Source organism: Carassius auratus, unplaced genomic scaffold (genome assembly GCF_003368295.1).
Source record: "Carassius auratus strain Wakin unplaced genomic scaffold, ASM336829v1 scaf_tig00001819, whole genome shotgun sequence".
NCBI classification, from domain to species: Eukaryota; Metazoa; Chordata; class Actinopteri; order Cypriniformes; family Cyprinidae; genus Carassius; species Carassius auratus.
In genome coordinates this window covers 19967-46003 of record NW_020523402.1, presented here as the reverse complement: position 1 = coordinate 46003, position 26037 = coordinate 19967, and the positions used below count along the sequence as shown (strand labels likewise).

The following is a 26037-nucleotide window of genomic DNA, read 5'->3' as shown; positions in this document are numbered from 1 at the left end:
ATTACAATTACAATATTTCTAGAAACCAGCCATTTTATGGCTGGACTAATAAAGAGAATATTTAATCTAGAAAACAAACAAACAAACGAACAAAGGTATTCTCCGGTTTCCCAGCCAAGTCCAAACAAGGTTGGTTCATTTTTTAAAGCATTAAACTCTACTGCCTAGCACGTAGTTATCTCAATCATAATTATTTAACTTTTTATGTATTTATATCCTAAACTAAAGCTAGTAAATTAAATATTAATTTTATATTTGAAAGTACAGAACACATAAATGTTTTTTTTTTCTTCTAATGTATGAGACCTGTCTGGCTGGGGATGTACAGTAGTTTGTTTATCAATTCTTACCTTCCTCAAACTCATCATCTCTCTTTCACACAAAAAAAAATCTGATCTTCATCTAAAGGAGATAATAATGATAGTCAAATAAGATGATTGATTACTTTTATTTCGTCATGTTTTCACAGCTTACCTCTGTAAAAAAAATTTTGTGCAGTTGTTGCAAGGAAACACAGATGCACTTAAAGATGCAATAAAAAATAAAAAAATAAAAAGAACTTGCTACAGGAGTGTGGGCAGGGGGAGAAACGTTGAACTTGATGTCCACAAACATTTATGGTGGTGAATATGTTTGAGAATGAGTAAAAGAGGAGAAAAAAGATGCAGTGAGGGCTAATAAGGACAGGGCACTAGGCACATCGGCCTACTGTGATAATAATGGCCATTGAGTTCTTCCTCAGATCTACAACACTTCATGCCATCCACCACTGATGGTGCCCGCGCGGCATGCTGGCATAAAACAAAGGACATTAACATCAGTAGAAAACGTTTTTATTTTTCTTCACAGAGTGAATTTCAATGCCATTGTTTTACTGAGACTTATCTTTCATGTCCTCCATTTTGCATGTGAAAGAAATGTAAATGGAGTAGTTAAAGCCAGGGAAAACTTCAAGACAAAATTCAGCCAACAGCTCATTAGTCTGACGGTTAGAACACACCACAGGTGCTGCAGTGTCCTGCCTAACGAGGAAAGCAATGGTCATTAAAGATTCTCTCACACTTACTGGAGACACACGGCCGTTAACCTCTGCAACCTCCGTGGATTTCAAGAGAGTCTGACTACGAATGTTACAAATATTTTTTTGACCTTGCCATGCTCTTTTCTAATGAAACCATTAGAAGGAAGATACAAAATTAAAATTCTGTTTCTTTAGAAATAAAATTTCCTTCAACATAATAGGTCCATCTTTGAGAGTTATAGGGATAGTTCACCCAAAATGTATTAGGGCTAACACTTTTGTGTAAAAACATTTTTGATTTTTAAGACATAAGTGTTCATTGAATCGATTGTAAAATCGATTTTCAAATGTCAAAAAAAAAATAACGTTTCCTTTTTCAACGTCAAATAACGGACGAATGCAAAGAGAGCGCTGGAAATGCACAAGTCACCAATATTTCTTATTTATTGGCATGAAGTTTTATGCAGAACAGCAACAGGAGTGCAACATTGTCGAAAATAACAAAAGAAAAACATCACTGCAGGCTTCAACCCGGCTGCATTTATGATTTAGGCAATTCAAAAATCTCCAAGATTATTTTAAATAGGCTAATGATTCAATCCATTTCAAACAACTGTTCAAAAACATTAAACTTCAAATGGACTTGAGAACAGGCCATGTGTGTTTTATTTATTGAACGTAACCGACACTTATAGGCAGCACTAGGCAGGCATAAGGAAATGCACCAAAAGGCTAGGACCATTACAAATTTATTGGACAGGAAAACAAGTCGATCAACATTTCGGGGTCCAGAGCAGAGCGTTTTTTTATTCACTGTATGTCCAGCTGTTGAGAAGACGTGCTCCGACCGCCCTAATGTCCCAGGGACACTCAGGTACAGCTGCGCAAGGTGGGGGTATTACCGGTCGCTGTCAGCTTGCAATGGTCCTTTTCATAACTCAGAATCTCCTGTAATTAGATTCGCGAATGAGGCGAATTCACGTCTATCGCGCCGTGAGAACTCAAGACGTGCATAAACTCGTCTTTACATTGACTTAACATTGAAATCATTTGCGCCAGACACTATATTCGCGTTTGTTGTGAACGCAGAGAGGTCGCTTTCGACGTCACTGGGTCTTTTAGGTGCGTAAAATTGCTGGTATTTTATATCTAGCTTTCGCAACACATACTGCACTTTCGGAATCTGCTTGCCCTGAGTTTTGTTACATCTATATTTTTTAATTGTTTAATTCTTTTAAAATTAATAGTGTACATATTTGGTTAAAATCGATCCCCTATTTCATTTTCGAAACTTTTTTTGGTTGGTCCGATCGATTGTGCAATCGATTTTCAAACTAAAAGTGACAGCCCTAAAATGTATTAATTAGTAATTACTCATGCTTATGTCATTCCAAAATTGTATAATTTTGTTTTCTACAAGGGAAAAAAAGGAATGGAAGGAGAACACAATCCAGGTATTTATTCTGTTTTTTAGTATTCAAACATACTGCCCACACACTCTTAAAAATAAATGTGCTTCACGATGCCATAGAAGAACATTTTTGTCTAAATGGTTCCATAAAGAACCTTCAACAACTGAAGAACCTTTCTGTTTCAGAACTAAAAATGGTTCTTCTATGGCACCTTCATGTTTTTGCACTACAGAGAGCATACTTTCTAGCATCCATAGTAGGGAAGTAGGCATATTCAAATGCAGGAAGTTAGTTTTGAATGAGTTCTTTTCAACAGAGCCAGTACCATAAATCAGACTATCCAATCACTGTTGCCAAAAAGTCACTTACAAATATTGCAAATTGCAAAAAAAGTATTCAGAATTAAAATTTAAAGTGGTTTAACTTAACACAATGCATATAGACAATGAGTAATTTAGTCTCTAGTCCATTTAAGGAAGATTAAAGCTTTAAAAATGAATTCTTTAATGCAGACTGCAGAGTAACTCCAAATTAGCAGGCTAAAAGCAAACATTTTTTCCTGAGTTTTAGAAAAACAAACTATCCTTCTTTACTAAAGTGTTGCTTATGATATATTTAAACAATTGTGACATTATGGTAAATTAAACAAAGGAAAGAGGCCAACACCATTCCTCCCTTTAGATTCTGCTCAAGCACCGTTGCAACCTAATTCAAGCAATAACATGTCTCAATCACGGAGTTCCTCGCTTTGTGCTGATACACTCGAAAATAATATCATTAAGCTCTCCCTCCACACCACCACAAACTGCATTAAAGGAAACTAGCTCTAGCCAACTGTGTCGGGGGCGAACGAAGCCAAGTTCTTTATGTTACTTGATATAATGGAAACTGTTTGCATCACATTAGAGGGTTGACTCCAAACAAAACCAGCCTGTATCAAACATATAGTCCCTGACATCAAGAACAGTGCATGATTATATTATCACAATATGAAAGATGATCATACTCAGTTAATGATGATACATTTTCTAAGCAAACCTCCCAGACTATAACATCACTTTTTAAACCAGTGTCAATGTTAAAGTCACAATGAACGGAAGTAGAGGCAGATCTGTTTTCTCTTATTGTGACATACATCTGAGTGAAATTGATTTTCGCTAAAGAAAAATATAGGGCAGGGACATCTGTGGTGCATTGGTTGTGGATTTTGAGATGTGGGCGTTAAATTCAAAAGTGGAGGCAGATGACCATCAGCTCGAAGGGGCAGGATTTAAATGGACAAAATGATTGGATAAGTCCTGAAAAGTCTGTCTTTTTCATCGAAAGGTCCAATTGTGACATTCATTAAACATTACGAGGTCAATATATATACACATATACATATATATATATATATATATATATATATATATATATTTAAATGAAGCATGCACAGATTAATTTGTTCTATACATTTAAAGATCTATAAATGCATTTAGGAAATAAAGTGTACATTTTCATGCCAACTTTACTACACTTCAAAAATCATTAAAAAATATATGTAGGCTATGACTGAACTGGATTAGTGACTGTATTGTTCCAGATTTTTTCTCATATGGTTTATAATCGTTCACAAAACATGTTCGACTAACTATTCCCCCCCCCCCCCCAAGAGGTTTTTTAACTGTTCAAAACATTAGTTCTTCAATATTTCCTAAACATTGTGTTATTTCTACCTTGTATGACTTTATTTAATGAAATGTAAGGAACAATGACAGCCTCATTTTCACTGAATGGAAAAAGATGTAATGGAAGTGGATGATGACTGAGGTTTGTCAGTCCCTAACATCCCGTCTAACATCTCGCTTTGTGTTGGACGGAAGACAGTCATGCGAGTTTGGAAAAACATGAAGTTGAATATTTACATAATTTACAGTTTTTGAGTGAACTACCCCTTTTACCATAATTTTTCTATTAGCAGACGTCCAGTGCTCCATATGTATACTCCACAGACAAGGGACACCGTCTAGTCGTTTCCAAGAATTAGGAAAAAGCGTCAGATTCCTGCGGTCTGTGGTTTGCAATGTTACTCTAATGTAGCAAAACGTTATTCCTGGCTGACCGCCGGGACAAAACCATGGGCTCGCGCTACATTTTTCAACTTGTTTGAACAACCCAGCTGATTGGACTCATTGCCGCATTGTTTACAGGAAGTCAATCTTCATATTTAACGTATGAAAAGTGTAATAGCTTCTACGATTTTCACTTGAAGCAGCAAAACTGTTTTTCAATGCCACGTCTAAGTTTTACTGAAAAACTCAGAAATGTTATTCCTGCCTTATCAAGACATAAAAGGAAAATACTTAACGTTACTAAATCTGCTTACTAATTCTCGTCCATCGACTAAGACGTATATAAAGAGAGACAAAACATTTACACTTTAGACCATACCTGACACAGATGCTGTAACCATTTACTCTCCAGGGCAACGTGCCGTGGTCCGCATCCCATCGCTTGTCAAACGGAATCGCCGCTGACGCCTCTCTCGGAGTTATTTGGCCGCTCGCGAGCCAACAGGGCTTCCCCTCCTGCTTGTCAAACTCGAAGCACGTATCGTGCGTTCAGCTGATCAGCGCAACAACAGCCAGTGTCGCGCAACGCAAACAGTCCACACCGCACCACCCTGCACGCGACTCACGCCCCGGGGGTCCCGCCCCCTCCCGTTCGCTCGCAGTTATAAGGGTGATTAATAATCATGAGGTAGTATACTTCTTTGACGCCCATTGGCCGAAGAACGTACCTTAATTTTTAGCTCCCTCCTCGCTGTCGTCCGCTGCGAAGTGACGTCATGGAACATTCCAAAAATTCCTTGTCCCGGTATTCTTCATTTCATCTGTAGATATTAGTAGCGAGTACCCAAAATGAAAATTCTGTCATGAATTCACCCTCATTTTGTTCGACACCTGTGATTTTCTATTTTCTTTCTGCAGGTATTCTATTTAAAATATTATTATTATTAATAAAAGCTCTTAAAATGTTTTTGGAAAAGTGGATTTCTACATTAAACAGTTTGTGGGCATGTAACAAAACGAGGGTGAGTAATGATAAGTGTAGATAATATTCACAATCAATACTCAAAAAAGGTGTATTATTATTTTATGTACTTTATTAAATAAAATCACACACTCACACACACATACACACACACACACACACACACATATATATATATATATATATATATATATATGTGTGTGTGTGTGTGTGTGTGTGTTTCGATGAGTACCTTTGGGGGGGGGGCAGCAGGGTCAAGTACTCCAAATAATTTCAAATAGTTTATGTTATTTCTAATTGCTTGTGGAATTTCGGTTAAACTGATATTATTAACTGTGATCATAACCAAAGTCACATATTTTATGGAATAAAGGGTGAGAATGCCTTAATACACACAGAGCAAGTGTTTCATGAGCAAGCCCTACTGGGGGATGCGTACTGGGCTGCTTATGTCAGCACAATTCCCTGACTAAGTTGAGCTCTTTAGTAGGACTGAAGCTTCTCAGTTGCTCTAATGGTAGCATGGCCCACATAGGGACTTGCTACTTGCCCCACCTTTTAAAACAGGACTCGATTTGATGCAGTTGAGTTCAGCAAAACACGATGAAGCTTGGGTATCTGTTTTTTTGTTTGTCTCTGAATATACTATAGTATTCACAACACGCTATGAATCTTAACAGTCACCCTGACTACCATATGACAAATGGTTGACAAAGGAATGCTTTGTTTAACGGATGCAAATGCAGTACTGGGTCGATACCCCAAGGGCAGTTTAATTACTGTGCATAAATATAGCTTTCCAAACTCCACGCCTGTTGGGCCTCCAACCTGTTATTATGCTTTTTTATATTTATTTTACAAGAGCCAAATTACTTTCAAGGAAGCACAGTAGTGGTGCTTGATGAACTGAGCAAAAACTTGAATGTGTAAGAATAATAACCATATTTTTCATGTGGTCTCAGACTTTTGGACTCCACTGTAGTACCTTTGTATTACATAAGATACCACCCAGTGTTACTTTAAGATTATTTATGTATTACTACAGTATTTATTAATAAAACTTTTATTTGAATATTTTCAGTTTTCAAGTTGATCTTACTGTATAGAAAGTTTGTTATGCACTTTCGTCATTTTTTTAAAAAGTTTTTGTTTCCTATTTTGTTTTACTATAAAATTAGCTTTAATTTATTTTCATTATATTACAGTATAGCCTATTGTATAATATTATTATATTATATTTTCAGTTTTAAAAATTTTAGTTCATTTTTTTATGTACATTTTTTTTACATCCAATATTTCTATTTTATTTCAGCTTTACTTCAACTAACTAAAATAATTTGTTTAATTTCCATTCTAGTTCAACTTGGCACCTGCCGTGTCAGTGTACATTTTATATATATTTATTTCACAAGAGTCAAATTACTTTCAAGGAAGCACAATAGTGGTGCTTGAGGAACTGAGTGAAAACGAACTTGAATGCATAAGGTGGTCACCATGGTGTCAATTAGAGTGACATTGCGTGACAAAACTAGTGTGTTATTGTGCATTTTTCCCCTGTAAAGCCCCGTGATGTCACAATAACGTAGGTTCAATGTTCTGGCTCTAAAATTAGCGAAGAGATAAGGTGAGACTCATCTCAGTGGGGTTAACGCTGTGAATTTAGAAGGATTAGACGGACTCCTGGAGCCTTTTCGGTGTCCAGTAAAGTTCACCTGGCATTCTGGTGATAAGTCATATCCCTAAGCTGCCTGATCCTGTCACTGGATGCCACCGTCGTTCAGACTGCCTATGGAGAACGAGAGGGCTGCTGGCTCCATTGTCATGACAGCCACCTTCCTCGCCTGAGTCAAACAGGACACCTGGTTGGGCGTTTGGCTGTGAGGTGCGTGACGCCGCGTGGGTGGGGGTTTTAGGCCACACAGAGAGGTCTGTTGTGATTGGCAGAACCGTGATTGCACAATTCATGCTAGTTGAACTGCATTGGACCACACTTATGTTGGGCTTTCTTTCCCAAGACCTAGCGAGAGAGAGACGCACAGTAGCAAGTACACTGCGTTGTAAATGCACCACAGTGTGACAATTTGATCCTAACCGGCTTATGTAACAGGAATGCCTGCATGCTCATCTTCCAGCAGACAACGACTGCACCGACTGTTATATAACTAGATCAGGGTCCCCACAGAGCCAGGGTGCGCCTATGCACGGCACACAGCAGCCTGCCAAAGACAGCAAGAAAGACAGAGACGTAGAGAGTAAGACAGAGAGAAACAATGCTGCCTGCTGCAGGAACACAAAGAGAGTCAAAGACTACGTAGGAGTGAAATAAAACATTCGGAAAAGGACACCATCAGTGGAGTAACAATAAAAGTAATGCATTAATTAATCTAGCCATCGCTCATGTAATACAGTTTTTTGGGGGGCATGTATGAACAATGGAAATACTGTTATATATTCAGAAATAATTCAGTATTTGTATAGTGTTATGTAATATTATTTAAAACAATCTTGATTTCAAAATGTCTGTTTCAGATGTGATACACTGCATATGTAATAATATGGTTACATTAAGTGATATTAGTACTTCAACTTAAATCTATTTTACTTGAGTTATTTACCAAGGCAACATTTTTTTTATTTATTTTAAATAAATCATAAGTCGATGGTTTTCATCTAATATAGTTTATTTCAACAAGTAATTATATTGTAGTAATTATAACAAACTTTCAGTTTTAGTTTAATTCTAGTTTTGGTTAACAATGGCGACACTGATAACACTGCAGTGCTTCCAGAATACTTTTTGTAAGGGACAGGAGACATTATATAGTGACCCTACATTTCATGTGTGTAAATATTTAATTATGGTACACATGCAATATAATAGTGGAAAGTAAAATCAATAGGTTGTAATACATCTCTCTATGTTGGTAATTCACACACCACCCTTGTGGTATCTGATTTTTTTATTTGTCCATTAGTAGCAGTATGTACAGTACATCTGAGCCTTCTCCCCTACTGTACATGGAGTTCATATTGTCCCAAATGTATTCCATATTTAATGGCAGACAATATGATTTGATGAACAGGCTGAAATGAAAACAGATTATGAAAGAGGATCTGCTGAATTGATTTAAACATAGTAAAATGTCATATTGTCAAAATAGTGATTAAACACATAGGCAAGATGTGAGCCTGACAGTGAGGAATTACAAAAATGATCTTGTGTTTTCATCTATGACCTTTACATTCCCTCAGAATGTTCCTGCTGTATCATGCCCATGTGGATAATTTATGTAGTATTTTTGCATAGTGCAGCAAAAGCCAGAGGTGGTTTCTTGCTCTTGGGCTTCAGAGCAGATAATCCACCCTTATAGGAAGGCATCACAATCCTCTGGCACTCTGCTGCCAGACTCTGGGTTTTGTGGAGTTTAATGGGTGGTAATGTTGGGTAAATGTTTCCAGCATATACATATGCCAGCAGGACCAAAACTCAATTAGCTCTGCTCCATACTGCAGTCTAATTCAATGTGCTCGGGTGCTACACTTAGAATGCAATTACACCTCTGACAGCCAGTTTCAGTCATTTCACTATAAGAGCAGTGCCTGCAAATTGAGTACAGTTGCTCTCGAAATGATTTTTTCGCGTCTCAAAAAACGTTGATCTAAAAACCAGTTGCAGCTTGTCTTGTACAATTTCTCAAATGGTCACATAAAAACAGAAGACTCACAGGAAATGATTGTCATTGAAACTCTACTGCTTGTGGTGTAACTCCTGGATCATGTTAGAAAAGTAGTAGCCTCCCAAAGCCAATCAATGGGTCATACTGTGACTAATCCTGGAGTAAACCACCCACTTAGACAGGAAATAGGCATCTGACTGATATAGAAAGTGAACAATCACAGTTTTTCCGGGTGGGTAAATATGTATAGATGTGCAGATGGATGAATAGACATGCAGACAGACAGACAGACATAGAATTTAGAGAACATTTGGTTTTTCAGATGTTAAAAACGAATAAAACATTGTACTGTGTATATGTAACAGTTTTATGGTTGAAATATACAGTTTTTTTACAACAATTGATGCAGAATTTCTTTAGTGAAACTCGTTTTTAAAATGCACAACTGCACGTCTCATCCCACTGATAGCAGGCTGAGGATCAGTATTGTGATTTCACACTGGGTCAAAGGGATCCCTGGAGATACACTTACCCGTCTGGCTCTGGGAACTCGGGAGCAAAGAGGGTCAAAGCAGAGATAGAGCATCCTGCAGCACTGCTGAGTCAGTGTGTGTTTGCTGGTGTTGAGGGAGTGAGATCATTTGGTTGATGTGTCTCTCTCCCTTGTTCATTATTAGGCAAGCCTGCCAGAAAGCGAGTTTCCAGACAGGAGTAAGTAGTTTATATGAATTGATGAGGGGAGTTATTATTCTTTTATGTCTCTTCCAAAGTTTGTTTCTCATATAGCAATAAGACATTGTGTGTGCAGCTCTGAGAGAACAACACAAGCCTTTAGATGAAGAGTGGGCTGGGAAATGATACAGTGAGAACACATTACTTCAGAATTCAGGGAGGAACACTGCATTATACAGAACTAAAGAATGTCCGAGATGAATACCCAGCATGGTTTGTTTGTCTTAGCTGGTTTACACTGGTCTCCCAAGCTAGAAAGCACTCAAATCTCCTCAAATAAACCAGCTGGCCAGCCTGAAAGACCAGCTAACCATATTAGGTTGGGGTTTTCAAAATGTTAATGGAGAAAACAGGAAAGACGCACATCAATGTTCAACAGTTGAAAGAAGTCTATTGTGCTCACGAAGGCTGCATTTTGGATAAAAAGAAATTGAATTTAAAAAGTTATACTGTGAAATGTCATTGCAAATGATATTTTTATGTAAATATAATGTAATTTAAAAAGTAATTTCTTCTGGTAAAGCTGAATTTTCAATCGTTCTAATATGCTGAATTAGTGCTAAAGAAATATTTATTTTTATTATTTTAATGTTGGTCTTGATAACCAAACATTTTTATTATTATTATTTTTTTTTTTTACATATTTTAAACATGTAAGGTTTTAGAGGGTTCAAGCCGTGAGACCAGTTGACAACCCAGCTAAACACAAGGTTGGCTGAACTGCGAGACTTTCGAAAGGCAGTTAAGACCAGCAAAGGGGAAGACTCCTAACCCCAAGGTTGTGGGTTTGAGTCTCGGGCCGATAATACCAAGACTGAGGTACCACTGAGCAAGGCACCGAACCCCCAACTGCTCCCCAGGTGCCGAAGCATAAATGGCTGCCCACTGCTCCGGGTGTGTGTTCACTGATGTGTGTGTGTGTGCACTTTGGATGCCTTAAATGCAGAGCATGAATTCTGAGTATGGGTCAAGTCACTTTCAAAACAGTTTTTCCTACATGTTTTTACTGCAGAGTTTCATTTTGTGGCATTATTGAAGGGATGAAAATATTTGTCATTCTAATAGTAAAATCAAAACAACATAGAAGAATGCTTTATGCTTACTCTGATTTCATGTAATATCATGTTTGTTTTAGTCTGACATGGAGAAAGACACATAGTTCCGGCCCTGAACAGCTGCAAAGCCCCATTTGAATAGTATAGTGAGGCAAACACAAACACACCCTCAGACACATTTATTATCCTCTGACCATGTTGGCACCAAGTTCATATAGTTCTTAGAATCTCTGTTCCATTGTAGGCAGAGTCCCAAAGATCCTGAACTCTAACAAGAAGAAACCAAAGGCATCAGCTAGGAGACAGACCTGATTAAAAATGAGGACAAAGACAATGTGAAATGTTATATTCCACTACCGCAGCCAAAATCAACTGTACACTCTGGAGTTCTGTGACACAGCAGTTATGTGGATCAAGAGTAACATCCTACAGAGCATTCAGTCAATATCTCATGTCTAAGTGGGAAGCTTTATCTGTGCAAGAACACATTAGCTCTCTGTCTTTATTTTTCAGCATACGAGTCATTACCATCTTTTCTCATTGGCTGCTAGTGTCGGTAAATTATAGCTATGGCCATTTAAATCCTCTATCTCTCTTTGGTTTATTTTAAGTCAAAGTGAAACAGGACTTCCAAACCATTTAACTTCGGTTATGTGACCGTTTTCAGTAAGATTTTGAAAGAGTACACACACACACACGCGCACACAAAAGACTTAATATTTAACAATTTGTCTCCTCTGTGTCTCTCAGCATCACTGTAGCGCCATTTTGGAGAACTTCTGCCGAACTCAAACTGCATAAGAGGAACAAAACTTTTGCAGGTTTGGAACGACATGGGGGTAAGTGATTAATGACAAAATTTTCATTTTGGGGTGGAGTATCACTTTAAGAGCAAGGCCAGTCCTAGAATTTGCTTTAAACAGCAATGACTTTTATAAATGTTTCATTTTATGCCATTCAATATTTAAACTCCATTGCTTTTATAAAACTACATGAAATACCCCAGAGTCTGCCCACAGAGGGTAAATAAAGCACCACTGAGCTCTTGACATCATCTCATTGGTCTGTTACACACCCACCTGGTTCTAAAGGAAAACCACAGAGAGAATCATGGAACCTTGACCTACAGATACAGACCTCAGCCGACCTTCTGTTGCGCTAGTGTTACACAAGTGTGCATAAACATATCACACTATTAGTAAAACACTATTGCATAAGCAAATATTATCTATGCTTAGTCAAGCTGCCAACTGATAAACCACACATTTGAGAAGAGGGGCCTGATTTGCAGGGCCCAAAAGCACTTAATGTTCAATACCTTCCTTATCCGACCGCAAGCCACTCAAAACATCTCCAGCACTGAGAGGAATTCACAAAACTCGCTGCATTTTGGTATCGCTGGTTTCGCAAAAGGTTCCAAGCCTGTTTTTTTAAGTTTCTCTGGCAGTAGTCAAGTAATTTTGCATTGCACTGCCAAAGGCTACACAATTCTGAGTGTGATTATTGCTTGTAACTGGATGAGGATTTTATTGACAATTAAGCCAGTTTGGTGCACTGAGACTAAATTGAGTGAACAAAAAAGCATTAAGATAAACCGATTAATTGACATATTGGTGGAGGTAAAAACAATAACTAAGTCACTATGTGAAGTCATTGATGGGACTTTTTATCTTTGAAATAGCGCTGATATGAAAATGCATAACTGGAGTAGTATCAATAATTAAAGCCTACATTGTTCAACCAGTGATGTCCATCCATACTGAGCAATGAATATCATTCAGAACATCAGTTCCACCTGGTGGGCAGAGAGACAAATAAAAATACAACCTTCTCATTCTGTTGTTTCAGACTTCATTTAAATGTTTGACATCCAATATCAGTGCTCAAAATTATTCACAATAAAAATAAAGTATATAAAAAAAAAAATATGCAATTTAAATCCCTTTAAAATGTTGTATTTGTAATATATATAAGATACAATTAAAATTATTTGTAATAATTTTCGATTTATAATTCTATTTGTATTTCAATTATTTTACATTTTTAATCATTTAATGTATTTAAATGTTGTTTGGAGAGAGACAAAGCTTTAATTATTTTATTTTTTAGAAAACAATTTATATGCATGACTATATGAAGATTGTTATAATTGCTGAGCCCTGAACATCAATCACTGCCCTGGCATTCAGTCTACATCCAATAATGAAGTGCAAGACTTTTAATTTGATTTGTAAAGACTGGACTCTGACTAACCAACACTTTGCATGAGTTTATTGAAATACAGCATTAGCACAGATTGAACAACACCATACCACTGAAATAGTACTTCTACTGAAATAATGAAAAGAGCAATTTTGTCCATGATAAGAAAAATGAAATGTTATAAAACAGCAAAGGCACTTTTTCATAGTTCTGAAATAAACCTGTTCACTTTTGATAAGTAGTTTTCGTAGAAAGGCACATGAAGAGATACTCATCTTGCATGTTGCTCCTAATAATAGACTACAGATGAACCGTCATGCTTGTGTTAATCTATTACTTTGGGAAACATTCAAATATACTTTATATATACACAACATACTTCAAAATCAGTTTCTTCCAATGTCACCAGCATAACACAGGCAATACAGAATAACTTGAGGCAGACACACCTACAATACTTAAGAGTTATGAAATTCATATTTTGCTTTCATATATTTTTAGCAGTGTTAAAAAAAGTGAAACTAAATGCATGGTTACTTTTAGAACTTTTTTTTTTAAATAAACAAAAACGTAAAAAAACAAAAACATAAGTGTCACAGGCTGAAGGATTAACAATCTGTTTTCAGAAACAACATCTACCCATTAAATATATATATATATTTAACATAGTACCCAGCCCTTAATTTATATATAAGTGATATTTAAATGTGTTACTCCACAATAAATGACCTACTGCCACACTAAAGTACCTTTTACACAAGTATACTGCTAAACAACAAGCTAGATACTGTATGCTAACATGTGCCTCTGATGGACTGGTAGCACCATAATATATAAATTTGGATCAGCGGTTAATATTACAGCACAGTCTGTTGTTCATGGCAGTGTGGGAGACCCCGGTCAGAGCGTGTGACCTCACGGTGGAGTGAGATGTATGGGTGAAGGGTGTGTCGGATAGGGCTTATCTGTTGGATGCACAAGTTTCAGGGGCTCTACAGAGGACATGAGTGGAAACGGCCCCCTGTTTAAGCCCCCATGACCCTCTCTACACATTGCTAAATTGTATGTAGCGAAATTGTATATTATAGAGTGTCTACTGTACAATGCATTGAAGAAGTTGAACCCTGAAGTTGAAATGCTATCACTGTAAAAAAAGGTTTCTTCTTTAGGTAGAGTAGGTTTCTAGCAGCAGTATCATGCATAATTGAATTCGTGGCTAGGACCACTTTGTTGACGGTCTGTAGGATAGTTATTAAGTTTATTTGTAGCACTGGAAATGTGTGGCCTTAGGTTTGAGTAGCTTGCACCTGTTAAACCGAAGAGTAGTGCTGTTACCTTAATGCTTAACAAGATAAACTAACAATATAGACTTTATAAAATATCAGCAAAAGAAAAAAACAGCAAAATAACCCTTAAGGACCATGAGAAGTGAATTATAGAGGATAATAACAACACGGTAGAAGCAACAAGTACAGTAAAAGTCCTTTTTCCTTCATTTATCCTTCATGTGTGGAGGCACAGTGACTCCTATGATAGAAGTACACTACTGCTCAAAAGTTTGGGGTCAGTAAGATTTTTGGGTCGCATTTTTTGATGCGTTCAATTAATCAAAATGGCAGTAAAGACTATTTCAAATAAATGCTAAACAACTGTTTTCACAATTGCTAATGATAATAAATATTTCTAGAGCACCAGAATGATTTCTGAAGGATCATGACACTGAAAACCAGAGTAAAGGCTTTTGAAAATTCAGCTTTGCTCTCACTAAATAAACAGAGAGCAGTTATTTTAAGCATAAGTGACTTCATTCAAAAACATTTTAAAAATCTTACAGATGCCAAACATTTGAACAGTGCAAGAAGGGAGACAGCTGTGAATCATTCATTAAGCAAAAAGGGTGCTTCTCATTTCATTTATTGTCCATCCACTTTACTTTTTCTTGCAATTTAGCTTCTTTCTTTTAATATCTTAAGGACGCGAGTATGAGATAAAAGGATGGAGGAATCAAAGGAAAACGGAATATGCTATTCACTCGAGCATTACTTCAAACTGACATTTTTGTGCACCTATATTACTTAAAAATATATCTATCAGTACTAAGGAAAGAAGAAAATCTAGCGGTGAATGGCAACTATCAGCACAGCAGTAATCCTTACATGTTATGCGTCAATTTACTGAACAACTGAAACACTTTGGTGTCATTTTTGCATTTTGAAATACTTGTCATGGAATCATATACTTTTGTTGTTGGCCATGCATTTTTTTTTAATGACTAAGTACCTACCAGCCCTATGAGACTAGTCACCAATCATCTGTTTCAGATTCTAATTGCTTTAAGTCTTGGCGATTTAATGGTGTTTGCAGATTGCGATATTTCTAGTGCAACACAAACAGGAGTAGTTTGAACAGGTGAGAGAGAGTCTCACCGACTGGAGCTCAGTTGAAGTCTCGATTGGGTAAAATAACAGGAGCCACCAGCGTCCACAGGTAAAGCCCCAGACCCAGCCAGCTGGAGCTGATCTTCACCCACACTGCAGGCATAGTGCTCTGCATGGCTTGAGTGTTTGTGTCAGGTCTGAAGAGAAAAAAACACCTCAGCTAGTCTATGGTGCAGTTCTGTTGAATGCTTTGTGACTGCTTAAAACATTTCCAGTACATCCTTCAAAATTTAAAAGAATCAAAATGAAAGAATGTCATACAGGTTTGGAACAACATGATGGTGCCCAAATGATGACTATTTTCATTATTCTGAGAACTACAGTATCCCTTTAAACTATGATAGGTGAAAGTATTTTAAAATGACAAACTTCACCTTTAACCTTTTCGGTTCACTCCAGAATCAAAAAGGGGAAGAATGAGCACTTACTTGTACCAGTTAGTGAGTGTCATCATGATGTAGAGAGAGGCCAGTAAGAGGTGGAAGTGGAAAAAGGAATAATTGTATGTGACGCCGTCCTCTTCATTATCCACAACACGCCGCAGTCCGTCTTCCCCCACCTCCTCTCCTCCCACGGTGCCCTTCCCCTCCTCCGTCTGCATCAGCCGGTTCACCTGAGCGTTACTGGATGAACGGATGCTGAAAAGAGAAAAGACATGGACACTAGCATGACAACCTCTTTCAGATTCAATTTCAGTTTTAATTGAGGTTGAGCTATATTGGGGTAGGGTTCAAAGAGGTTGTTTTTTTCTGATATGGTAAAATGTCAAATTTTCTCACACTTGCCAATGAATGGCAAATTAACTGAGAATATTTTGGGGTTAAACGTTAATACTTAAAAGACATTAAAACTGACAGTAAAGAAAAAAATAATTTAAATAAATGCTATTCTATTAAACTCTATATTCATGAAAGAATCTAAAAAAAAAACAAAGTTAATGATCATAGTTAAACGGCACAACGTAAATGACGTGAACAGTAATAAATGTGTCTTGAACAACAAATTATCATATTAGAATGATTTCTGAAGAATTACATGACACTGAAACCTGGAGTAAAGGCTGCTGAAAATTCAGCTTTGCCATCCAGTGATGTGTCGTTCGTGAACGAATCGTTCTTTTTGAATGAATCTTTTAGGTGAACGAATCGTTCTCGTTCATGTAATCCACTGACTCATATTTCTCGTTCAGTGAAGTTCCTCCCTCCACAGCAGCGCGGCGCTATAAGCAGCGCATGCGCAGCTCGGTGCTGAACCATTTCATCCTGTCAAAGAATTACTCAACCTCGAGCCAACAGCCTTCGAGTATGAGATGTGACAGAGTATGTGATTTGTTAAATGTAGTGAACGAATACGCCCTTCAATGAACGAGTTTCATATGAGTCTGAACTAGATCTAGAGATCTTATCGTTCGTGAACGAAATGACTGATACCCATGTCGCTCTTGCACGAGTTGAATGATTTAGTATATCTCTCTCATGAATGAAATGACTGAACTGAAACACATGTCATTCGTGAACGAGCTGAATTAACGGATACATGTAATTCGTGAATGAAATGAACTGTTACATAGCTTATCTCGTTCGTGAACGTAATGAATGAGAGTAAACCGGGTTAGTATGCCATTCAGCATGTCAATCTCGGAAAACGCAAAGGTAAAGAACTGTGACACATACGCTTGTTTTGATATTTAGGAACTCAACGTTTAATCCCTGATTTATGAATGTGAATATATAATATACAAACTGTCTGACCAAATAATTAAAATGCTAATTAGGCAAGAAAACATTGTGCTTTGTTCATCTAAACAACTTAATTAGACTTTATATATTGAATGCCATTATACACACATTTTAATAAAGCCAGATCAGTTTTTGTAACAAGTGAATATGTTCGTTGACTAAAGACATAACACATAATACACTCTTTTTTTGCCACCTGCTGGCATAGTTTGTGTAATACGTAGAAATGATAACTGAACGAATCATTGAACGATTCTGAACGAATCATTTTGGTGAACGAACTGAAAATGAACGAATCTCTAGAAAGAATCATAATTTCCACCACTACATCAAAGGATTAATTTACATTTTAACTTAAATATAAAGAGAAAAGCTATTTTACATTGAAACAAAATCTCACAATAGTACTGTTTAATTGGGTTTTTAATCAAATAAATGCAGCCTTGTTTTTTAATATATATATATATAAGTGCCATTCAAAAGTCTGAATGAAAATGAAGAAAAATAGGATACGAAATCTGATTTTAACCTGCAAAAACTTTAGAAATTTTTTTTATTAAACACTTTAGGAGTCAGAAAAAATGAAAAATGTTGACACAAACTGAATATAAATGTTTAAGATCTTAAGAAGCACAATTAATAAAATAACACATATAAGACACTAACCATGTTAAAGGTCAAAGCTACCATTTAATGAGCGAGTAACTCTTTACCGTCTACTTGCCGAGGCCAAACTGAACTCACAGTTGCTGCTTGGCAAATTATAATTTTGGACCCTGCCTTCAGGTGTCAGCATCTGACACCACTAATCAATCAATCAACCATGTCTCTGTGCAGCTGGATACAAATGTTAAATTGTAATGTACAATGAATCAGCATGCAAAACAACAGTTAACTACAGTAGCTGATGTAGTAATAGATGGTCTTCATACATTTTAATAACACTGATAGTAACAAGATCTCAATTAAAGAAACCAAAGTCATGTTCAAAGATGTTTAAGCTTGATGTACCTGGCATAAAAGGTGCAGAAGAGGAAGATCACCAGTCCCACAATGCCTTGAGCATCCCACCATTGCACCATCCCAGGGGAGCTTGTGGGCATGGCTTCAGATGTGCTGATATTGGACACCAGGCTGAGCAAACTAGGGTTACACTCACGATCTATGGGTGGAGCCAGACAAACAAAAGGTTTGAACATAGTGAACATACAGAAACAAAATATAATACAACTACAACAATTAATCACTTACTTCTCTAATAAAGACTACGATCAAACACCTAGTCATGAGCTAATAATTTTTTTCAACTTATCTAGGTTGCTAATAGGTATACTTACTAGACCATAACAGAATGTGGAGCTAGTGGGTTAAATTTAAAATCTGGATTCTAATAGGTAATTTGGCTTCTTTCAGTAACAAGCATCAGGAGACTATAAAGGTTGAGCAGCTGGTTTGCATGAAACCACACAACTCACCAAAAAATGCATCAACCTGAGTAGGAACAAAAGGAAAGCTCATAAAATAAAATAAAAAAAGGAAAAAAAGTCAGACAGTAAATATTTACTGAGGTTTTTTTGCATGTGACTTACTAGGGTTGTTGGTCATGGCGGACCAGGTGACGTACATCGTGTACATAGTAATAATAGAGGACTGAAGCAGACCAGACTGAGGCGAGGCATCCTACAACACACACACAAAAATAGCAACATATTTAGTAATGCATACATCCGATTTGGTCTGCCCTTGTAAGAAACAACTGAATATAAACTGCAGATTTTCATAATGGCTCGCACAGTGAAGAAAGCTTGTCTGTCGTGGCAGGCCAGCATTGATATTCTGTATGCAAAGAAGGAAACAAAGAAGTTTCCTTACAAAGACAAAAGCTGGAGGGTAATGTCAACAGTAGATGACCTTTAGTACAACGGAGAGGCTTGTTTCTTATGCACATTATTATAAATCAGCATTCATGTCAGGATTTGTGTGCTGAGGCAATCGCATCTCTTGAAACAGCTAGTTAAAGCGGTTTTGTCATTTCCTGTTTGGTGCTTTACGTTGAAGGACTTAATGCTGCTTAATATGGTGGTCTTTTATCAATATTGCTGATTAAAATAGTTTTATGCTTTAGTACTTTCCTTTTACCTGCACTTTAGGCAGAATGGAAACCACAGATATGATGACGCAGAGAATAAGGTTGAAGCTGATGAAGAACTTGTGTTCGGCGCAGTTGTCGGGTTTGGTATAGTAGAGATAAAACAGCACAATTGCAGCAAAGGCCAGGGCGTAATGCAGGATAGTGAAGAACAACAAACCTGTAGGCATAGAAAATAGTCTCATAGTTTCTTTTTCTGAAAAGAGTGGATTGGGACACACTTGCTTGCAAGACTATTGTGATGAACAGGATGTCTTGCAGTGTATGTGCTACCTGAGAACCAACACTTGCTGTTGCCTTCCTCAGCATTCCTCACCCACACCTCATTCCAGGAGTGGGCAAAGTCGATCAGGAGGATGAGCTGGATCAGGATGAACATGAAGGAGCCCACAATACCAAAGTAGAACCAAACTGTGATTAAAAAAGAAGTTATGCATCAGTATTATACTGGTTACGTTTGCTTAACAACAATACAACATCATGGTTTTTAAGTTAAAAGAATGGTGTTTAACTGAAATATAAATATTTTGTAACTATTAAACAATTTAATGCAGGGATGTCAAACTAAATTAACAGAATTAATCCTAATTAAAAGCAGGGCTGGGACAAAACTCTGCATGGCTATGGCCCTCCAGGAAGTGAGTTGACACCCCTTATTTAACCCCTTATGAAGTCGTCATCGGACTGGTTGAAATCTACAAGATTTCCGCGAGACGTGTGTGTTGCGTTCTTTAACCTGATAACTGTCACTCACGTTTTTGAAGATAGACTTGAATGTGCATGATACAAACCTAAATTTTTATAATTCATGACTGAAAACATTTTGTAACATGATTTTGATGTACCATTTACATGGTAATGCAATGTCTGATTTTAAAATGGGTTTTAAATGATGAATTTTGAGATTTTATGTTTTCAAGTGATATATAACTTCTGATGATTTCTAAAATGTGATAGAGAAAAAGGCAACGAGGAAGTCTTTTTTTTAAACAAAGGTCAAAGCTCCTTTTGTAATGTAGATTTCTGAGGTCAAAAATGTCATAAATCTTGGTCTTGTCATAAATTGATCTATTACTTTTCCTACATAATTTTTAACAAAAAATATTGGTAAAATATATATTTGGGAGTCTTAGACCTTTCCAATGATAAATAGTTTGTCAAGATTAGATTAGATTTGATTGTAATATAGTATAGTCAACGTAGGCATCCCGTATACGGGACGGGGTGACATTTAACAGGTTAACATTCCACCCGGCAACAAAGATACTGCGGCGCCAAACCCCCTCAAGAAAGAAGAAAACCATTGTGTTTACAATTGTGACGACGAGCACTTATCAGGATCAACTAAACACTGGATTTTCAAAAGTATGTAAAATATTTAAAGTTCGCGGCATAGAATCTTTAGAATATGTCAGGGAGTTTTACACTGTAGTCTGTTACTGTGGCGACATTTCCTTTTTTTAAATGAAACACAAGCGAAGATATTAAAAAAACATTTTGGTAATCAAACTCTTCTAGAGACCATCGACTTTAATTGTACAGACAGAAAAAAAACATATAAAGGAAATTTACCCAGGTTTGGAACAACACAAGAGGACGAATTTTAGTTTTTGGGTGAACACGTTAAACTATATTTATAACTAGGCTTAATAAAACATGCTTCTCTGAAGGGCCCATATTCTAATACTTAAATTCACAATGCAACATACTAATGTCAAGATCTTGTTCTGGAAGTCACCCGTGTTCTGCATCTTTAATTCCACACCATGAGAATTCTGGCAAGGCAGTAAAAACATGTTCTCACTGCTAATGTAATATGCTATAAAAAAATAACATCCTATTCCACTTTTAATACGGTCTTTTCCCATGCATCTCACATCTCAAAACAGTCATTAAAAAGTAATTGACTTCTTCCCCGCAGGAGACTAGGTGTTTTCTGCATCCCTTGAAATGTAACCCTGCGTTATGACAACGGCTTCCCAAAATAACATTATCATGACTATTGTTGCATTTAGAGTTTAACATCTTTGCCATGTTGTCATTGCCTTTTTTTATTTCCCTATGAGAATATATGAAAATGGAAATTGTTCTATTTTGTGCTGTTAACAGAATAGTTCAACCCAAAACGTACCATCATGAAATGTTCCATCTGGAATGAAAAAGGCTCCGACAGTGATGCCAACAAGTATCAGAAACTTGAAAAACCAGAACCTGACGAGACAGTCAATGATAAAATCAAGCTAATTTAATTTTCAATTAATTTAGCAAATGTTACAATAGTAGTAGCATAATAATTTAACAGTATATAAATAATATTAAAGGGCTTACCCGTTCTGAATAGCAGCACGAGGGTCTTTACTGCTCTTTACACGGATCATGATTGCAGAGAAAAGGAAAAAGAAGCATGCCATAGCAAAGCACATGCGGTACACTGATTTGTAGCCTACAATCACATCACAATTGACATGGTTCTCGATCCCTGGTATTGTGGTTCCTCCTTGACAAAAGCCAGGAATCTGAAGAGACATTAAAAACAGAAAATTAACACACTGCAATGAAAGCACGAATGAGACAAATTTAGACTGATGGTGGGCCCACCTTGCGGAGCTGCGTCTCCATGCCAGGCAAGATCATGATTACAGACACCAGTGTCCCCAGCAGAAGGAAGAAAGAGAAGAGCAGCCGAGTGACCGTGGAGTTATTGGAAGAAGGACAACAGCCACAGAGCAGACATGGAGCGGAGCCACACAAACACGAGGCCTGTAACAGAGGGAGTAAGAGAAAGAGCAATTATATCACCAGTTCAAGCATTTATTGTTAAATTGCCATAGTTCACAAAAGAATCTGCAGAACATTCTACAATTTGATATATATTGCGCTTGGGTTCGTGAGTTCTTTTTTTTTTTTTTTTGATGTCTCTTACACTCACAGATATTGCATTTAATTGACAAAAACTTTTTAAAAAGTTGAAATATTATTAACATTTAAAGTAACTATTTTAAGTTTTGCATTTTACTCTATTTCAAAATGTATATTAATTCTTTGACTACAAAGACGAATATTTTCGTGTCACATGATCCTTCAGAAATCATTCTAATATGCTCATTTCTTATTATTAGCAATGCTGAAGAATTTGGTGCTTACTAATTTTATGGAAACCATAATACCATAATACATTTTGTTCAGGGTCCTTTAATGAATAGAAAGTTTAATAGAACGACATTTATTTAAATGTAAATATTTTTAAAGAATATGTCTTCACTGTCACTTTAGATCAAATTAATGCATCTTTTACTCTGAATAACTATAAAAGCATGAATTTTTCAAAAGAATAAATATATATATATATATTATATTATATATATTATATACTTACACACACACACACACACACACCTATAATATTTTTTTTGTTACAAGATATACCCCCAACAAAAAAAGGGTTTTGATAATGAGAACCTATAATGTGTGTAAATCTAATGTATAATTTCATTTGATCTAATTATTGTTACATTTTTTCCAGGCCACTTTGAACAATTCCTTTAAAGTGTAAGTGTATTCTTCTCATTTTCATGACATTCATGGCCTAATTTGTATATGACCTCAGAAGGAAGAAGGTTTGTTTTGTTGCAGGAAACAATGAGGAAAAATGACGCTTGTAAATCCAGTCATGCATACTGTATAAATGTCATTTTAAACCAGTTACTCATGCTGGGAGTGGTTGATCAGCTCGGATTTAAAAAAAATAAATTTATTGACACAAGTCAGACCTTCACTTTTACATTTCAGTATTAAACTGATGTGTACGTTAAAGTTTTTTTTTTTATGGCCAAGGGACATTACAGTTTAACCCTAATTGTTATCCTCAATTACAAAAACTGACTGCGAAAACTGAAATCCTGTATAACCTGATTATGAGCAAATCATCTCAAATAAAATAACATCGAAAATAACTTACAAAAAGACCAAATCACACCAAAGACTACATTATACATAAACAATTAGCCTAAGAGCCAGCTTGGCTGGTTGAAATATCATCCCCTGCATAATTGCTGTACAATTTATATAAATAGTTCAGTTAATAATATCGTTTTTATTTGTCAGGAAGCCATGGAGGATCATCTATAACTAACGTTAATCTCAATGCAAATATGAGCACACCTCAGTATGCTGTTGTTTTTCAGAGTAATGTTAAAACTCTTCGAAACCACACATTTTTTGTATTTACATATCGCCGTCCAGTACGTTATTTTCTTTATTCATATGTATTCATATGTTATATTATTTAGTTTTCGTTACAATTAACGTTAACAGTTTAGAGACGCTGTTGGGTAACGTTAGCAACTCGGTTAGCTAAACCATGAAAAATAAACCAGAACACTTACACAGCTCGCGAGAGAACACAAAGCCATACAGGCTCCCATTTTGTATTAGAAACAAAAATAACAAACGACTCCACGAACTTTCAGAGGATAAACTGACAGTAAATTACAGTATGAGCTATTTAACGTTCTGGCAGTTAATTCCGGTGTTTGAAGGTGACGATTGTAATGAGCAATTTGTTCTATTTCATAATAAAAGTCCATATTCTCCAATTCCCCCATAAACTCTACAAATAGATTGAAAAACATAAGTATTCCTCATTAACATAAGGTTACTAGTAGGCTTGGGTATGTTCATATTAAAATGTTCATATTCAGTAACTCCTGTTTGTGCTGAAGTCAACATGTAAATTCAGCAAAAATGTCTTTAATAATGTATTTTAAATTATTTGTTATTGGATATAACTATAACAATGACTAAAATACAGTATTTTAATAGTATTAATTTCTTTTTCATATTTACATCGGTTTAGAATACTTAGTAGGCAGTTTTAGGACATGGTAACTTTCATTTTGAAAAGTGAGCTTAATTCAAAATAAACCTTTATATTACTTATATTATTTATGATAGTTAATATATTAAGCTTAAAAAGTATAAAATAATATACCTAGCCGTGTATCTATATAAATCAGTACACTAAGAGTAAATGTATATGTGATATTGATATTAAAATTAATTTGATATTATAGATAATTAAATTCCAGTTATGACATATGTATATTTCTATCAAACTGATAACATATTTTGATTGAGTGGTTCATGTGTTTCACAAACTGATGTAATTAACCCACATCTCTTTTGGACATTGCAGTGATATTTAAGTGAAAATTGTATTAGATGAATGTGTAAGTAGATTAATTTAGATAACGATTCCAGAGAATGTAGGCATACATAGAATATGTGATAATGTCAGTATTTGTGAAACATAACAGTGTTGATCATAATAGTTTTATATAGAAATCCTGGTATAACTGTTAAAAGTGGATAATGTCCCAGCTCCATCTTTGAGATGTAAGGTGGACCATAGACTCTCAGGGTCAGTTTGACTCTTACCATTCTGACAAAACGACCATCTATGATTTTGTGAGTTTTTATTAGACCCACAACAACTGTATATGTTAGATATGTGATTTCACTCTTACTGACCAAATAACCAACACTGACCAAACAGCAGTAACGTTATTTACACATTTTAATGAAGCGAAATATTTTGAAATCTGACTGGACAGACATTTGTGTGCGCAATGGGGATTTGTGCTGACATTTCAAGCTGAATTATATATATTATATTTTTCTTTATTGCAGAAGATTGTGCATCGGAGGCCCACCTCTCTGACTTGTTGAATCAAACTAATCCGTTTGTAGAAAAAAAAAACATATATAATAATTAATAATCAATAACCAGAAAATCATTACTTTGCCATCTTTATGCCATGGTTATTTTAAACGACAAGATTATAATTTTTTTTAGCCTATTCATTCTCGCTGCAGTGTAGCGTAGCGTCCCCCCTACGAATAATTAATGGTATAGTCCTTTCCTCTTTGCCTGTCAATTATTCCTCTGAAATCTCGATGGCAAGCGGAGCCGAGATGATGTCAGACCTTAGGACTGGGGCAGGTGCTCTCAAAACACACCGTCTCCCGTGAAAAAGGTGCATTAATTTATCAGTAACGTGAAAAATCTGCATCCGTCGGGGATATTGTGGATATCTGTTTACACCGCTGGTAAGTTCTCGCCTCTTCCTTTGGCTGTTTAAGCTTCAATCACAGTTTACAGTTTATCACATTCATTATCATTATTAATGTGAAACACTGAAACGAGGCTTCGAGGCTTTGCTGTAAACGATCACTTGCACGGAAATACATTCAAGATTAATAATAGTATAACGACATATCGGGAGAATAACCGCCCCCTTTATTGACAAAAATAAATGAATAAGGATGCTAACAAAATTCTACAAATACAAAAATAAACACATTATTAGATGAATCGCTGCCAAACTGTTGTGTGATGATGACAGAGCGCAGAGGTGAGATTCAGGGGCGGCGTGAGCAACCTTTAGACATGTACAGCCCATAGACTGGTTTGTGCATAAAACTTACATTAAATACAGTTAGAAACGGTTAAATATACAGTCACGCTGAAAGACGCTGGTAGTATTTGTTTAACATACTTTTTATGAAGATGCTTTTATC

At 36.2% G+C, this 26037-nt stretch overlaps 2 protein-coding genes across 2 annotated transcripts in view; both read right to left on the bottom strand.

The window, feature by feature from the left end:
• Positions 1-5173, bottom strand: part of LOC113069612 (transcription factor HIVEP3-like) — a 58215-nt gene extending 53042 nt beyond the window's left edge. The window contains exon 1 of the mRNA XM_026242786.1: positions 4864-5173. The gene's annotated coding sequence lies outside the window, so the exon portion shown is untranslated. The remainder of the gene's footprint in view (positions 1-4863) is intronic.
• Positions 5174-13186: 8013 nt separating this feature from the next.
• On the bottom strand, positions 13187-24003 carry LOC113069611 (serine incorporator 1-like). The gene is made up of 11 exons (XM_026242785.1): positions 23844-24003; positions 22057-22218; positions 21787-21974; positions 21590-21669; positions 19732-19869; positions 19449-19618; positions 18899-18989; positions 18321-18471; positions 15999-16208; positions 15559-15707; positions 13187-14439 (listed from the first exon to the last, which is right to left on the bottom strand). Exons 1-10 carry the CDS (start codon positions 23880-23882, stop codon positions 15569-15571), a joined length of 1368 nt encoding a protein of 455 aa, XP_026098570.1. The 5' UTR covers positions 23883-24003; the 3' UTR covers positions 13187-14439; positions 15559-15568.
• Between the last annotated feature and the right edge of the window lie 2034 nt (positions 24004-26037).

Bases quoted from the DNA above. Each gene is read 5' to 3' on its own strand.
- LOC113069611 (XM_026242785.1), bottom strand. From the start codon at position 23,882: ATGGGAGCCTGTATGGCTTTGTGTTCTCTCGCGAGCTGT. The intron at 18,990-19,448 runs GTAAAAGGAAAG...TGTGTGTTGTAG, and splicing joins CCATTCTGCCTAAAGTGCAG to GATGCCTCGCCTCAGTCTGG. The intron at 18,472-18,898 runs GTAAGTCACATG...CTCCACCCATAG, and splicing joins CGCCATGACCAACAACCCTA to ATCGTGAGTGTAACCCTAGT.